We start from the raw sequence: 13,894 nt of genomic DNA, 5'->3' as shown, positions 1-13,894 counted from the left end.
TTCTTTTCCATCTGGTCGCTTCCTCCACTTTCGCCGACATCCACGAGCTCACGAAGACTCGAGACACAAGAACATCCGCATGAGTGACGCGCCCTCGGCATCTACGCCAGCAGCACGGCCAGAACATAGGCCACGCGTGGTTGATCCAGAAGATGGGCCCAAGGAACCATTTCCCATATGCATCCAGGGCGACGTTGTTAAGGGATTTGGTCGAGGCAGTAAAGAGCTTGGCATTCCCACCGCCAATCTATCCGAGGAGGCCATCCCACAATTGCTTGAGCATGCGCAGTCTGGCATATACTACGGCTTGGCGCGGGTGTTGCACAATGGCGACGGGCCAGATGGTCAGGTGCACCAAATGGTCATGAGTGTCGGTTGGAATCCTTTCTACAAGAACACGGTGCGCAGTGCAGAGGTGCACATCATGCACAAGTTCGCCGGTGACTTTTATGGCAAGCAGATCAAAGTCATTGTTATTGGCTTCATCCGGCCGGAGTACAACTACACAAGCATGGAGAGTCTGGTAGAGGACATCAACGAGGACATGCAGGTGTGCCGACGCAGCTTGGACCGTGATGCGTACAAGCAATACTTCAAGGACGAGTTTTTGTTTGTTGACGTGAAGCTCTAGACATGAACGGACTACATGTACGTATGGCAAGACCGGCTATAGATTGGCGCTGGTCGCACTCTTCACAGCACTAATCACTTGATCGAAGATGCCCGCCTCACATGCAATGACACCTTTGCTCTTGAGCGTCCTGCCCTTGCCAAAGTCGAGCGGCTTTCCTTCCATGTCGCTCACCTTGCCACCTGCTTCTGCAATGATGACATTACCAGCAGCATGATCCCATATTTTCTCCTCATAAGTGGCAGAGACTGGTAGACGCAGGTAGATGTCACCATCACCGCGTGCAATCGAGCAGTACTTTGCTTGTGAGTCCATGCGCACGGATGGCTTCGTGATGCCAAGCTTACGAGCAATATCGGCATTTGTGTCATGTGCTGAGTGTCCAGACTCGACAGACTCACAGAAGCTTGCTTCTGCTGGACTTGATACTTTGTTCATCATGATGCGCTTCTCTGGTTCGCTGCGGTCGAGAGGCTGAGTATAGGCACCGCATCCCGTCAAAGCAGAGAAGAGCAAACCCTTCTTGCCTTCTGGCTGAGAGGGGTCGACGGGCAAGTTCGGGCATCCAATGACGCCGAGGACGACCTTGGCGTCCTTGATGAGACCCAGGCACACAGCATACTGGCCACCGCGAAGGAAGCCTTTTGTGCCGTCAATCGGGTCCAATGCCCACATCAGGCCAGATTCACCGCCAGCATACTGACCGAGGTCAATCTTTTCAAGCATTTCTGTCTGCGACGCAATCGGTCCGACCTTCTGCTCTTCCTCTTCGGCCAGAATCTTAGAGACGAGATTCCAGACCTTGTCGGAGACAGAAGCATCTTGCCGCAACGCATCAGCATCCTCCTCTCCAACGATAGGAATCTTGGGGAATGCCTGGCTGAGCACTGCATTCACAATGGCTTGAGCACCAAAGTCTGCAATGGTCACGGGCGACTTGTCCTCCTTGGTGACGGTCGACGCTTGAACCAGGTTTTGGAAGACGAGGGAGGTGAGCTTGGAGGCTCTGATGACTGCGAGCTCGGCCAGCCTCAATTCTGCGGCATAGACGAGGGCAGACATGCTGGAGTGGTGTCTTGGTCGTTGTGCAGCCTTAACTTGATGATGTTGGAAGAGAACAAGCCAAGACGCCGACACACACAGCAAGAGAGGCCATGCTCCGGCTAGAGATCAGGGCCCAGCGGGTCATATGCTCAAGGCAACTCGCAACACGTATGCAAACCAGTCTCGCATTCATGTCCGGCTGCTAATCTGATCGAAGTCCTTTATACCGCTCGAGCGACCCCTCGGCATTTTGCACGCCCATCGGCACAATCATTTTCAAGTCTCCGGCGGCATGGGCACAGCAATCAGAGCACGGCAGGTACTGTCAGATGTAATGCCACCAAGTCAACAAGCACTAAAGAGAAAACAAGCAAGGGCGAGAGAGAAGACTTGACGGAAGAGCAAAAGGCCAAGATTGCGGAACAAGAAGAAGCCATTGTCAAGTCGGCATTGGGTACGGGTCAAGTCGATGTTGAGACTGGACTGCCAGCGAAATCATCGAAGAACGAGAAGAAACTGACGCTCTGGGAGAAAGTAAAGAAGGAAGCAGCGCATTACCGAGACGGCACGAAGCTGCTTGTATTTGAAGTCAAGCTCTCCTTCCGCCTTGCTCTCAAAATGGCGGCAGGTCACGAACTGACTCGTCGAGAATGGCGACAATTCAAGCGCACCGTACAGGACTTGCTCCGGCTGGTGCCCTTCTCGGCCTTTGTCATTGTGCCTTTTGCAGAGCTCTTGCTCCCTGTCGCCCTCAAGATCTTCCCAAACATGTTGCCCTCGACGTATGAAGGTGCCAAGGCGAAAGAAGCCAAGGCTCAAAAGTTAACGACGACACGAGAGGGCGTCAGTGGCTTCTTGAGAAAGACGATTCAGGAGTCTGGCTTGCCGCTCTCGGCGACTACCAGACAACGCGAGGAGTTTGTCGCCTTCTTCAAAAAGGTACGATCATCTGCTGTCAGCCCAACACATGAGGATATTGTCAAGGTCTGTCGCATTTTCAAGGACGACTTGACACTCGACAACTTGTCGCGGCCGCAATTGATTGCCATGTGCCGATACATGAACTTGTCGTCTTTTGGAACAGACACACTGCTGCGCTACAACATTCGTCATCGTATGCGGCAAATCAAGCGCGACGACAAGGCTATTGCATACGAAGGCGTCACCTCCTTGAGTGTGCCTGAGCTGCATGCCGCCTGTCAGTCCCGCGGCATTCGCACACAGGGCTCCTCACCAGGTCACTTGCGTGACGAGCTCAAGCAGTGGCTTGACTTGCGTCTCAAACACCGTGTGCCATCGACTTTGCTCATCTTGTCGAATGCCTTTAGCTATGGCCACAATGATGGCAAGCCAGAGTCCTTCTACGATGCTCTGGTTGCAACGCTCTCTAGTCTACCGGAAGAGCTGTACCACGAGGCTGAGCTCGAAGTGTCGTCTCTCGAAGGCCATGCCACCAACAAGCAGCGTCTGGATGTGCTGAAGGAGCAGGCCGATTTGATTGCGGAAGAGGCAGCGCAGGAGAAGGAGAGCAAGACACGCGTCTCTGACCGGGAGGACCTCGACAAGGAGGACGAACAGGAGCCTGTGGCCTCTGATACTGCTGACGCGGCGTCTGAGTCCTCTGCCAAGGGTGATGCTGCTGGAAGTGCCAACAGAAAGTAGATGATGGTCGCTGCTGTATCTCGCCGTAGAATGGATTTTCCCATCTCAAAAGACACAGACAACGACAAGTTCAAGCTTCTTGATCTGTTGATTCCCCATCTCCTTCTCAGACAAGACTATACAAGCATAGATGAGCACGCAGCAGCTCAAGCAGGACTACTTGCCTATTGTGCCAGAGAATCTGTTGCACAACACGCAAAACGTGGCATTCGTGCGCAACATGACAGCACCTATCCTGGGTCTCGTTGCCGGCGTGCTGGGCTTGACTGGCTTCACGGGCTTTGCTCTGTTTTTGGCTGGTAGCATCGCCGTATCTCTATGCATCTATGCTCTACGAATGCCAGAGGTGGCAGATGCCAAGACCATTTCGCGACATGGACGCGCTACACGCTACTTGGGTGACCCGTGGTCGCTGTGGCTCGGCGTTGTGTCTGGCAGCGGAGGACTTCCTACCTATCTTCTCACATGGACTCTCTTCTATGGTCTTGTACACGGTAAGAGGCTATTTCTTTCATCGTTGCTTGTGCTAACTTCTTTTCGCAGTATACGACTAGACAAGTGAAACAACGTCCTTCATGACATGAAGAGCCAGAAAGTCACCAGCGACCAATCGCTAGTGGAGATCCGCTTGCCGTGTTCGGTTGTAAAGAGATGGAGCGTCCCTCAGCTTGTCGACCCAAGGGCGATTGTCGAAACACGCCGCCAGGCGAGGCAGGCCGTCGATCCGTACTGCCATCACTGCTCAGTGACGACCGTCGTCTCGATTGACTCGACTGTGTGCCACTCTCTGTTGCATCCAGCACAATCCGTGACGCACTCGGACTCGGCGTCGATTGTTTCTGGTATTTGGGTGGTGTCAGGTTTTGTCGATGGGGAGTCGGCGTGCCAGCGCTGAGGATCTTGTTGGCAGCTATACTGGCCGTTGATGCTGGTGATGTAGGGAGATTGAGCTGCTTGCGTTGAGCCTCCGTCAAGCTGTAAGACTGTGCGGCGGCATCACTCAAGGTCCATCCGAATCGCCGCACATTCTCAGCGACATTGTAGGTCAGTAGTGCATACAGACCATATCGTATGTACATCATAAGGCGCAGATCCATTGAGAGGAGTCTCGCAACCATGTCTATATAGACAGATGCCTTGTAGATGGCAAAGAGAGCAAACGCGTTGAGCAGGATCTTCCTGATGGTGCTATCGTTGGGCGCATTCTTTCGCTGCAACTCCGGAATCAAGCTGACGACGGGGTGCGACCATCGACCAGTCGGTGTTTGAGCAGCTGACGTCGGTGTAGCTGGCAAGGGAGACGGGAATGAGGAGAGTCGCGTGGGTGTTGACGCGCTGCCTGCTTGTTGCGGTGTCGTCGGGGCTGCTCTACCTATTGCAGGCGATGCTGCCCGGCCCTGTGACTCATGTAGGGAGCGAGCAATGGGACTCGAGAAGGACATGGTTGCTGTCCCTCTTGGTCTCTCGAGCCGCCTGCTCGTCCTGCTTCAAGGCTCGTTGTCTGGTCAATCGATGCGTCAAATTCGTCGATGAACTCATCAACTCAGCAACTCAGCTGCTACTGCCTGCCAGAGCTATCAAATGCTACATCTTCTGACAGGACTCCAAGTTGGCGCCAAATTCATAGAGGCCCGTCTCGTACTTGGACCGCTCAGCAGCCAGGAGAGCCTTGCTGAACTCCTGTCGCGCTTGAGGCATATTCCCTGCACGTCTCGCCAGTAGCCCGAGCGTGTTGTAATTCTAGATGATTAGCACTGCAACGATCAAGCTTCAGCGACTCACATTCGCGGCACATTCGCCGCAGTAATCATCATGCCTATTTTGCGGCTCGAGGCAAATGTTGAGCGACCGTTTGGCCCATTTCTCGCATTCTACTGTGCTGCCGAGCGCCCATACCAGCTCAGAGATGTTGGACATGGTACTCGCAGTCTGGCAAGAGTGTATGGTGATTTGAGGATGGACCTCTTCATACTGAAGCACAGACATGAGGGTGTTGAGTGCATCTCTCAGTTTGCCTTGCTTTGCACGCAACAGAGCAAGCGCCTTGACACTATTTAGCATCTCTGGCTCATGCCGAACTGTTGCTTGTACTTTGATTGGCATACCGGGTCGATGCTCAGGAAAGAAGCATTGTACGGCTAAATCGAGGGCGACAGCTGCTTCGGCATGCTGACCCAGCCGCTCCTGGATCTCACCGAGCTTTCTCGCACAACTCGCCCGCAGTGCTGTGGTCTTATTGTTGACGGGTACAGCAGCTAGAGCTGAGACGTAGTCTTCGAGTGCTTCAGGTAAGTTGCCTTGTTTGCGTGCCGTGTCACCAAGCATGACATATACATTGGCCAAGCAGACTTCCTGAGTCGCCTCATTACTTGATCCTGCTTCCTGTAGCTGCGCTAGCACGATACGTAGATCTTCCCGCGCAGCCTCAGGCTGGTCCATGAAGCGCTGATTGAAGACGGCAGCTCGGTAGGCGAAGCGAGCTTTTGCAGGCCAAGATGAGGGAGTGGGTTCTTGCTTCTCCAGAAAGAGATGCATGCCGCCAAAGCCTAGGGCCGCCGTCGTGCCTGTGCCTAGCAGTGTATACAGCACGACGCGGACACCATTACGGGCTTGATGGAGGATCTGTGTGCGGCTCATGATTTAAGGTTCAATGCTTGACTGAGCAGAGATGCCAAGCGCAGCTTTTGGCGACAGTCGAGGCTGAGCGTGGTCGGCTGCAGATAGCTTTTGGAGTGAAACACTTGTCAACAGGGCTCGTGCTAGCTCAGGCTACTCAGCCCAGTCCACCTCGGTAGGTAGTGTGTAGCAATTGACAGCTTGGCCTTCTGCCCAAATATAGCCTTGAGCACTGCCTGGAGCGTGTCTGTGTCGTTGGCGAGCAGTAGGCGGAGAGAGCGTCTCCAGCAAAGAAAGATTGCCGCCGTCATCGTGGCTGGCCCAGGCGAGAATCAAGCAGTCTGGTACGAGACCCACTATAAAGAGGCGCCCAGGACCCAGGACAAGCCAGAGAAGCAGCAGCCTACATCGACCAATCATGCCTATCGTCGTGCAGCACAAGATCCACCGCTACACCATCATTCCCAAGGTCCTATACATCATCCGCAGGGGACGCCATCTGTCGATAGCAGTGGGCAGCGGCAGGGTATGTCCTTTTATGCTGCTAAAGCGCATTGAACTAACGTCATCAGGTCCAGTACCATCACTAGGGACATCTAGCGAACAAGCGCTCAGTCGGCCATGTTGATCTATTGTACAGTACATCTATGAATCGATTCTTATGACCTTCCCCACTCAGTGCGCATAAAAGCTCATGAATCTGTGAACCGTCTTGCACAGCTGACCTAGTCCGGTGAAGTCTGGCGCTTGTTGTTTGTTTAGAGCACTCGCTGCCTGACTCGCATTCTCTGCAACAGTGGGCCAGGAGACTTCGAGAAACGAGGCTGCAGAGCCGCATACAGTACTCGAGCGCCAAGCGACTGAAAAGACAATGCCGTGTTCTCGCATGTAGGCGATGATTAGATGCGCAACCGACATCGCTACCAGTAGTGCCACCAGAAGTTCAAGAACCAACGTCTTGACTTGATCCACCGTCCAACTTGGGTTCTCCAGAGCTTGTAATTCATGCCGTGAATACTTCGGCAGAACCTGCTCGTCGCCGCCCTCCAGGTCGAGATCCATGCTCTTTTCGTCCCATTGCACACTTTCGGTTGCCATCTCTCTTGAACTGAGCTATGCTTTCAGGAATGAATAGCGAAAGGCGAGCTAAATATCCTTGAGCTCTCAGACCTCAGGGGTGTGTCGCATAGGTGACCCTGTGCCTGTTTGAGATTGAGATTGAGTCTGTGCACTGCCATCTGAACCCAACAGCTGACCTTCAGCCTAAGGCTCCGAGAGACTGTGCCTGGCTTGGTGCCATAGCATCTTAACAACGCAAGTCAATACCACGCGTCGCCTCATCCTCACGAACTTCAAACATGACTTGTACACCAACAAACAACGCACTGCACGCAATGCCCAGAAAGGCAAACCCAGCAAAACTGCCAAAGATTTCTGAGATCATGTCGCGCAGACCATCGACGCCAACACAGAAGCCAACGAGATTGGCAGCCATCATCATGAGGATGTTGCCAACAGCACCGACTCCACATAGGTAGCGATAGTACCATTCCTTGCGTAGTGGCTTTGTCAGTTGTGTAGCAATCAGTTCTGGAATCAAAAAAATCACCACAAGCCAGCCCCATGTCAACAAGGTCAGCGAGATATCGTGCCAGATGGCCACGAAGCTGAAGACTGCCAATGAGTTGAGCAGGTAGCTGAACATGCTCGCAGCGCCGCCAGTCGTCTTGGTGCCACTACCGCCAAGTGGAATGAAGATGTATCGCACTACCCATCGATTGAAGCTGCGATGCCACGCACGCCAAAAGGCAAGGGCGCTGTAGTTGTTGGACATGCAGCGAATCATATTCTCTGCCGTTTCCACACCATCTGACATGGCCCAGAGCCTGAAGAAGCGCCAGGGAATCAGAAGTTTCAGCCAAATAATGTGCAAATTGAAGTAGCCGAGCATGGAGATCTGCATGGGCGAGAGACCTTGCCAGGCATGCGCTTTGGACATGGCTACGACGTAGATGAAGTGGAGAACAAGTTCCATGATGGTCAGAGAGATGAGCAATCGGATAGCATAGGCAATGGTGCGTTGTTTCGTGATGGTGGCAGGCTGCACATGTTGCTGAGCAATGTAATTGTCAAACGTCAATATCGGCCCAGCCAAGTAGAGAGGTGTGTAAAAGACATAGGCCACGAAATTGCTGAAGCAAAAGTCTGAGGCTGGAGGCGATATAGTGATGCGTTCCCGTTCATCAGGAACCTTGTTCTTTGGCTTCTCCGCAGGCTTCCCAATGGACCAATAGTAGTCCATGTTATATGAGATGATGCGCAATGCTGTGACGTTGAAGTGAATGTGCCATCTGTCAAGGAGGCCAGAGTATTCATCTAGGACTGCGAGCGATGGAGACAAGGCTGCAAACTTGTAGCCCTGATACCATTCGTTCAGGAAGAAGAGCGCAATGATGGATGTCCAGGTCAGCAAGGGCGTGTAAATGCTTTGACCAAAGGTCCTGCCGACAGCATAGCTGTACGCCATGATAATCAGTAGCTTGATTGCGCCTGTGCCATGTAGTGCAACAAGAAAGACGAGACCAGAAATAAGGTCAAATCTTATGCGAGCAGTCTTGCGCTTTGAAGAATTGTCCGCGACCCCCGTCAATAAATCATATGCGTACCGTGCAGCCTGATGGCCTCCTAGTACAACAAAGAGCAGGGGAATTTGCGACCGAAACGAGCTGTACTGACCGTCTGAATCATCGACCTGGCGTCCTGGTATCCAGCCAGCAGACAAGAGATGGGCATAGCTTGTGTAATTTGGATGACGACTATCAGAGATCTCAATCGCAGCCTTGAACATCAGAGGCAAGCAGACAGCAATGACTAGAAAGTAGAAGATGAACTCTGGCGTCTTCCAACGCAGCTTCCTGGATGAGGTGGCATCACGCTTGTGGACCTGTCCATCGAGCGTATCCAGAGAAAGAAGCGTTCCTAACTGCGACAAGAGTCCCATGTCTAGCTGCAGAGCTCCAGCTACTGATCAATGCTGCAGTGCTTGCAATTGTTACGCGTCGCGACTTTCAAGCTTGCTGGTGAATGCGCGTTGTTCCAGGCGTGAGAATTGCGGGGACTTTTTTGTTTCCAGATGCAAATACAAGTACTTGCTATTGTGCATTCAGCCTGCAGTGTCGAGGCTAGAGAGGCAGATGGACGATGGAGACCAGTCGCAGGACGATGCGCAAAAGGCTGCAGCGGCAGTCTTAGTGCAGTCTGCCGCCATGCCCGAGGATTCCGTGCAGGTGCAAGGCCTTGACTTCAACAAGCTACAACAAGATGCAGCGAGGCGTGGCTATGGCATCACAGTGGATGAGTTGCTTGCGTCAATGACCACAACAGGCTTTCAGGCCACCTCAGTCGGTAGAGCAGCTGAAGTCATCGAACAAATGGTATGTGCAGTGGCCACTGCCGAGCTAGCTAATACTCTAGCTTGCCTGGCGATCCCCTGAGCCAACGGAACAGGATGCACGGACAACTGTATTCCTCGGCTACACCTCGAACCTTATATCGAGCGGAGTGAGAGAATCAATACGCTTCTTGGTTGAGCACAAGCATGTATCATGCCTGGTGACCACGGCTGGCGGCATTGAAGAGGACCTCATCAAGTGCCTCGGGCCCACCTATCTCGGAGCATTCAATCTGGATGGCAAATCTCTCCGATCCAAGGGGTTAAATCGGATAGGGAATTTGCTCGTCCCAAACGACAACTACTGCAAGTTTGAGGACTGGGTGTTGCCTGTGTTGGACGAGATGCTCAAGGAACAAAAGGAGGAACAGGTCATATGGACACCCTCTTCCATGATACATCGACTGGGTAAGGTCATCAATGATCCTTCGAGCGTACTGTACTGGGCGTATAAGAACGACATTCCCGTCTTTTGCCCTGCGCTGACGGACGGGTCGCTCGGCGATATGATTTACTTTCACTCGTTCAAAAACCCCGGTCTCATTGTCGATATTGCTTCGGACATCCGCAAGATCAACACCATTGCTGTGCGTGCAAAACAAACAGGCATGATCATACTAGGTGGTGGTGTCGTCAAGCACCACATTTCCAATGCGAACCTCATGCGGAACGGGGCTGACTATGCTGTGTATATCAACACTGGCCAGGAGTTTGACGGCAGTGATTCTGGTGCAAGACCGGACGAGAGTATCAGCTGGGGGAAACTGCGGGGTGATGCAGAGGCTGTCAAGGTGTATGGCGATGCGTCCATTGTGTTTCCGCTGCTCGTTGCTGGGACATTCGCGAGGTTGCCGTAGTTCCTGCCCATCTGAAGCCTCTTAGCCTAACCCTGATGACTGCAGCGAGCGAGAGACGCGTCATGTAGAAAGACACAAGAGCTACTCACCCAAGAGACAGGCAGCGTGTCCAGCGAGGCTACTACGAGACAGAAGCCATGGCAGACGACATGGAGGTGGACCCGCCCGCTGTGGACGAGACATCTGCAGCAACCGACAAGGTCAAGCAGCTCGTCGAAGGCCTCCTGCCAGGTGCTTCAAGCAAGCTCAGCATCTTTGCGCGTTCCATACCGCAAATCAAACCGCTGCTCAGCAGTCAAGTTCTCGCTCAGACTGTCAGGCATTTCGATGCATCGCCGAGTTTTGCGGAGGCTTTGTCCGGAACTTACAATGCCAAGAGCCTGACAGGTTCTGCTCCTCCTCTCGTTGACATATCCATCGGCCTCCTTGTCCAGGTGACGCTGCTCAAAGAAGAGAAATACGAAACTGGTTATCGTCTCAGTCAATCGCTACTCCTTTACATTCGAGCTGCAAACAACCGCAAGTTTGATCCAATTGCCTCGAAAATCTACTTTTACTATGCTCGCTTTGCAGAACTGCTCAATCTTGCCGAGGAGATTCGTCCAACTCTGCTGCAAGCACAGCGTACGGCAACCCTCCGGCACGACAATGCTTCTCTGGCGATGCTCATCACACTGCTGTTGAGGAACCATTTGCTTTTCAATGATGTGATGGGAGCAGACAAGCTCATCAGCAAGACGACGTTCCCGACCGCTGCCCCGAATGCTGTCATTGCACGGTATCTCTACTACGTTGCCCGCGTGCGCGCAATTCAACTTGACTACTCGAGCGCGAGCGACTATTTAACAAATGCTATTCGCAAAGTCGATATGAATGCACACACGGCTGGCTTTTTACAGTCAGTGCACAAGCTCAACTTGGTCGTGCAACTCTTGATTGGAGAGATTCCGGCCAAGAGCGAACTCAAGCAACCATTCTTGGAGAAGTCGCTGCGCCCATATGCCGCATTGGTGAATGCTGTGCGGAAGGGAGACTTGACAGAGTTTGCCAAGGTAATGCAGACACACAATGAGGCATTCTCCAAGGACGGCAATGCCTCACTCGTCGCTCGACTGCGAAACAATGTGCTCAAGACGGGCATCCGCTCAATAAGCTTGTCCTACTCCCGCATCTCTCTCAAGGACATTTGTCTCAAACTCGGCTTGTCGAGCGAGGAGTCTGCGGAGTACATTGTGTCAAAGGCAATTCACGAAAACATCATCAGTGCAACACTCTCTCACGAACAGGCTCAATTGTTGAGTGCGCCTCCTGTTGACATCTACAGCTCAGATGCACCACAACATGGCTTCCACGAGCGCATCAAGTTTTGCCTTGAGCTGCGTAATGAGAGTGTGCGGGCTATGCGTTTCCCTGAAGACACGAGCAGAAAGGCCGTACTCGAGCTCGAGGAGGAGCGCAGACGGCTGGAGGAGAGCTATGGCGACTTGGATTCAGACGATGAGATTGATGAGTTGTAGAAATCTCATTCATCACTTCATTATCATACATCATACAAGCTTCGTCTTCTTGACCAACTTGACGCCGAGCAAGGCACCCCGGTCACGCTTCTTCGCCAGGGGCATTGGCTTGATTATCGGTGCTGGTGCAGGCCTCGCAGCAGCGGCGGCAACTTCCTCTTCATCCTCTCGTATACGTCTCACAGGCGCATCCGTCTGTTCAGAGGCAAAGACACTTCTCGCCAAAGCCTTGTCCGCTTCATTAGCTTCTGTCGCACTTTGCAGTTGCGCCATCCTCGCTGCTTCTTCCTTCGCCTTGTCTGCCGCCAGTTTGCGCAACAAGACATCTGGATCCATCCTCCCTGCTTTTGCATTACGCACACGAATCTCATCGAGCGCATCTGCAATCTCCATCTCGCGACGGGCATCGACAGTCTTGACTTCAAGCTGCTCCATGGCCGTTGCCTCTTCTTCCTCTGCCAGCTTATCCAGCTCCGTCTCATCATCACCCTCTGCCGCTTTCGGCGCCCGCCAAGGTTCCACATTGCGCGTAGCGCCCGACTCTGCCGTGAAGTCGGCATTCTTCGGGTCCGTCTTGAAGGTGATGGGATTCGAGCAACGCGTACAGCGAATATGGAAGCGAAAGATCTTGACGGTGAAGTAGCGTTCGCCTGTCTCTTCCTTTCGCGCATTGAATTTCTTGCCCTTGTAGATGAATTCTCCGCAGGTTGTGCAGCGCATGGAGAAGGGCGTCATGAGTCGCACTGTTTGCTTGCCATTGATGCTGCCGCCACCACCACTGATGCCGCTCCCTCTGCCTTTGCGGGTCTTGGTGACTTGCGTGGGGTCATAGTCTGGCGGGAAGTACTTGCTGATGACCTTGCGCTCTGCCATGACTCCACTGGCTGGTCTGTGTCTATGTAGACTGCGTAGTTGCGCCGTTTGTGAGTTGTGCCGCGAGATTTTCAGACGACCAAGATCAACGCACACCAAGTACCAGAGGCTGCTACAGAACGGCCCAGAGCTCATACGCAGCTGAGAAGGACAGCACCAGACAGTTCAGGATGTCTGGACCCAAGGCGAAGCTCACCTTCGACACACTCTCTGCACTGAGACCCCGCAAGATCGACCCCAAATATGCAGCACTCGGGCAAATGACCCGTATGGTCGAGGCTGCTGAGCTGAAAGCCCGTGGACCAGGTGGGAAACCCAATGCTTTTGTCAACAAGACCTCTGCCTTTCTCGAGAGGATGGCGAATCGCAGTCCTGGTCAAAATACCCGTAATCTACGCAATGTACAGCCTTTAGGCGTCTCTTCCAGCAGACGGCCACAAGGACAAGCCAAAACTCAAGTGTCTGAAGAGAAGAGCGTTTTGACCGCTGCACTCGATACACTGGCTTCACGCAGGTCACCTACAGGTGCTACGGGACCTAGCAGTATGGGTGGTTCGGGCAGTGATCGTGTCAGCTTCCGTCGTGATGTGGCGAGCCTCGATCGATTGGCAGCAAGTGCAGGGATTGATTCGTCAGCGGGTGCTGTACAGAAGCGACGGTCGTATGCGGATAAAGTCGCTGAACGGCAGCGTGGTACACCGTCTAGTGTTCCAGGGAAGGGCACCAAGACTGGTACACGCTTCGCCTTGCCTGCTGCATCTACTATGAATGGTGGACGTCGAATGGGTGGTCCTCAGCGACGGGGAGGTACTGCAGGAGGACCTGGTGGACCGCGCAAGGTCGGCGAGACGGGTAATCGACCCGCTCGGCCGCAGTCCAAGGTTCAACTAGATGAAGCAGAGCGTCAGCGCAGACTGGAAGCGCGTCGTGTGGCAGAACGGCCAGTAGCAGTCGACTATGAAGCACCCGACTTGGCACATTTGACAGAGCAGCTTACTTTGGCGGATGCCAACGAGGCACAGGAATCAGGGTGGGCGTCATACAAGGCTGTGGCCAAGCTTCTACAACAGGGACACGATGCAACAACGCTTGTTGCAACAAATCGGTCCATTGTCCCCAAGCGTGTCGTCTTGCAAAAGATCGCGGGCTGGCTACCGGAAGTGAGGCCCATCAGCAGGACTTCCCAGCCGGAGGCCTAGGAGCTCAGAGCAACAGAAGGAATAGCATGCGTCATTTCATACAA

The 13,894-nt window shown here is 53.3% G+C and overlaps 12 protein-coding genes across 12 annotated transcripts; 6 read left to right on the top strand and 6 right to left on the bottom strand.

Annotated features, from left to right (window-relative positions):
* Positions 1-79: 79 nt before the first annotated feature.
* Positions 80-631, top strand: BCR37DRAFT_390259 (riboflavin kinase; the record flags this gene model as incomplete). The annotated part of the gene is made up of 1 exon (XM_040870823.1): positions 80-631. One exon carries the CDS (start codon positions 80-82, stop codon positions 629-631), a length of 552 nt encoding a protein of 183 aa, XP_040728224.1.
* On the bottom strand, positions 601-1,766 carry BCR37DRAFT_375606 (uncharacterized protein). The gene has a single exon (XM_040868417.1). The coding sequence runs from the start codon at positions 1,691-1,693 to the stop codon at positions 668-670; it is 1,026 nt and encodes a 341-aa protein (XP_040728223.1). The 5' UTR covers positions 1,694-1,766; the 3' UTR covers positions 601-667.
* On the top strand, positions 1,738-3,830 carry BCR37DRAFT_375604 (LETM1-like protein-domain-containing protein). The gene is made up of 2 exons (XM_040868416.1): positions 1,738-1,843; positions 1,893-3,830. The coding sequence occupies exons 1-2, from the start codon at positions 1,786-1,788 to the stop codon at positions 3,335-3,337; spliced, it is 1,503 nt and encodes a 500-aa protein (XP_040728222.1). The 5' UTR covers positions 1,738-1,785; the 3' UTR covers positions 3,338-3,830.
* BCR37DRAFT_390256 (Rab5-interacting protein-domain-containing protein) lies at positions 3,468-3,891 on the top strand (the record flags this gene model as incomplete). Its single annotated transcript, XM_040870822.1, has 2 exons — positions 3,468-3,831; positions 3,881-3,891. 2 exons carry the CDS (start codon positions 3,468-3,470, stop codon positions 3,889-3,891), a joined length of 375 nt encoding a protein of 124 aa, XP_040728221.1.
* Positions 3,798-4,779, bottom strand: BCR37DRAFT_396166 (uncharacterized protein; the record flags this gene model as incomplete). Its single annotated transcript, XM_040871702.1, has 1 exon — positions 3,798-4,779. The coding sequence occupies one exon, from the start codon at positions 4,777-4,779 to the stop codon at positions 3,934-3,936; it is 846 nt and encodes a 281-aa protein (XP_040728220.1). The 3' UTR covers positions 3,798-3,933.
* A 142-nt stretch (positions 4,780-4,921) lies between these two features.
* Positions 4,922-5,974, bottom strand: BCR37DRAFT_390254 (uncharacterized protein; the record flags this gene model as incomplete). The annotated part of the gene is made up of 2 exons (XM_040870821.1): positions 4,922-5,077; positions 5,120-5,974. The coding sequence occupies 2 exons, from the start codon at positions 5,972-5,974 to the stop codon at positions 4,922-4,924; spliced, it is 1,011 nt and encodes a 336-aa protein (XP_040728219.1).
* A 654-nt stretch (positions 5,975-6,628) lies between these two features.
* BCR37DRAFT_390253 (uncharacterized protein) lies at positions 6,629-7,051 on the bottom strand (the record flags this gene model as incomplete). The annotated part of the gene is made up of 1 exon (XM_040870820.1): positions 6,629-7,051. One exon carries the CDS (start codon positions 7,049-7,051, stop codon positions 6,629-6,631), a length of 423 nt encoding a protein of 140 aa, XP_040728218.1.
* A 208-nt stretch (positions 7,052-7,259) lies between these two features.
* Positions 7,260-8,954, bottom strand: BCR37DRAFT_401600 (glycerol:H+ symporter; the record flags this gene model as incomplete). The annotated part of the gene is made up of 1 exon (XM_040871847.1): positions 7,260-8,954. The coding sequence occupies one exon, from the start codon at positions 8,952-8,954 to the stop codon at positions 7,260-7,262; it is 1,695 nt and encodes a 564-aa protein (XP_040728217.1).
* Positions 8,955-9,219: 265 nt separating this feature from the next.
* Positions 9,220-10,261, top strand: BCR37DRAFT_401627 (putative deoxyhypusine synthase; the record flags this gene model as incomplete). The annotated part of the gene is made up of 2 exons (XM_040871850.1): positions 9,220-9,387; positions 9,428-10,261. The coding sequence occupies 2 exons, from the start codon at positions 9,220-9,222 to the stop codon at positions 10,259-10,261; spliced, it is 1,002 nt and encodes a 333-aa protein (XP_040728216.1).
* Positions 10,262-10,650: 389 nt separating this feature from the next.
* BCR37DRAFT_339573 (PCI domain-containing protein) lies at positions 10,651-11,778 on the top strand (the record flags this gene model as incomplete). Its single annotated transcript, XM_040867334.1, has 1 exon — positions 10,651-11,778. A coding segment is annotated over one exon (1,128 nt), but the record flags the coding sequence as incomplete, so codon positions are not given.
* Positions 11,779-12,099: 321 nt separating this feature from the next.
* On the bottom strand, positions 12,100-12,651 carry BCR37DRAFT_330909 (CWC16 protein; the record flags this gene model as incomplete). The annotated part of the gene is made up of 1 exon (XM_040866997.1): positions 12,100-12,651. A coding segment is annotated over one exon (552 nt), but the record flags the coding sequence as incomplete, so codon positions are not given.
* Positions 12,652-12,821: 170 nt separating this feature from the next.
* On the top strand, positions 12,822-13,850 carry BCR37DRAFT_390249 (uncharacterized protein; the record flags this gene model as incomplete). The annotated part of the gene is made up of 1 exon (XM_040870819.1): positions 12,822-13,850. The coding sequence occupies one exon, from the start codon at positions 12,822-12,824 to the stop codon at positions 13,848-13,850; it is 1,029 nt and encodes a 342-aa protein (XP_040728213.1).
* Between the last annotated feature and the right edge of the window lie 44 nt (positions 13,851-13,894).

The sequence above is a fragment of the Protomyces lactucae-debilis genome (assembly GCF_002105105.1).
Source record: "Protomyces lactucae-debilis strain 12-1054 chromosome Unknown BCR37scaffold_1, whole genome shotgun sequence".
Classification (NCBI taxonomy): domain Eukaryota; kingdom Fungi; phylum Ascomycota; class Taphrinomycetes; order Taphrinales; family Protomycetaceae; genus Protomyces; species Protomyces lactucae-debilis.
The sequence above is the reverse complement of the archived record's forward strand: the minus strand, read 5'-3'. Positions and strand labels throughout refer to the sequence as shown.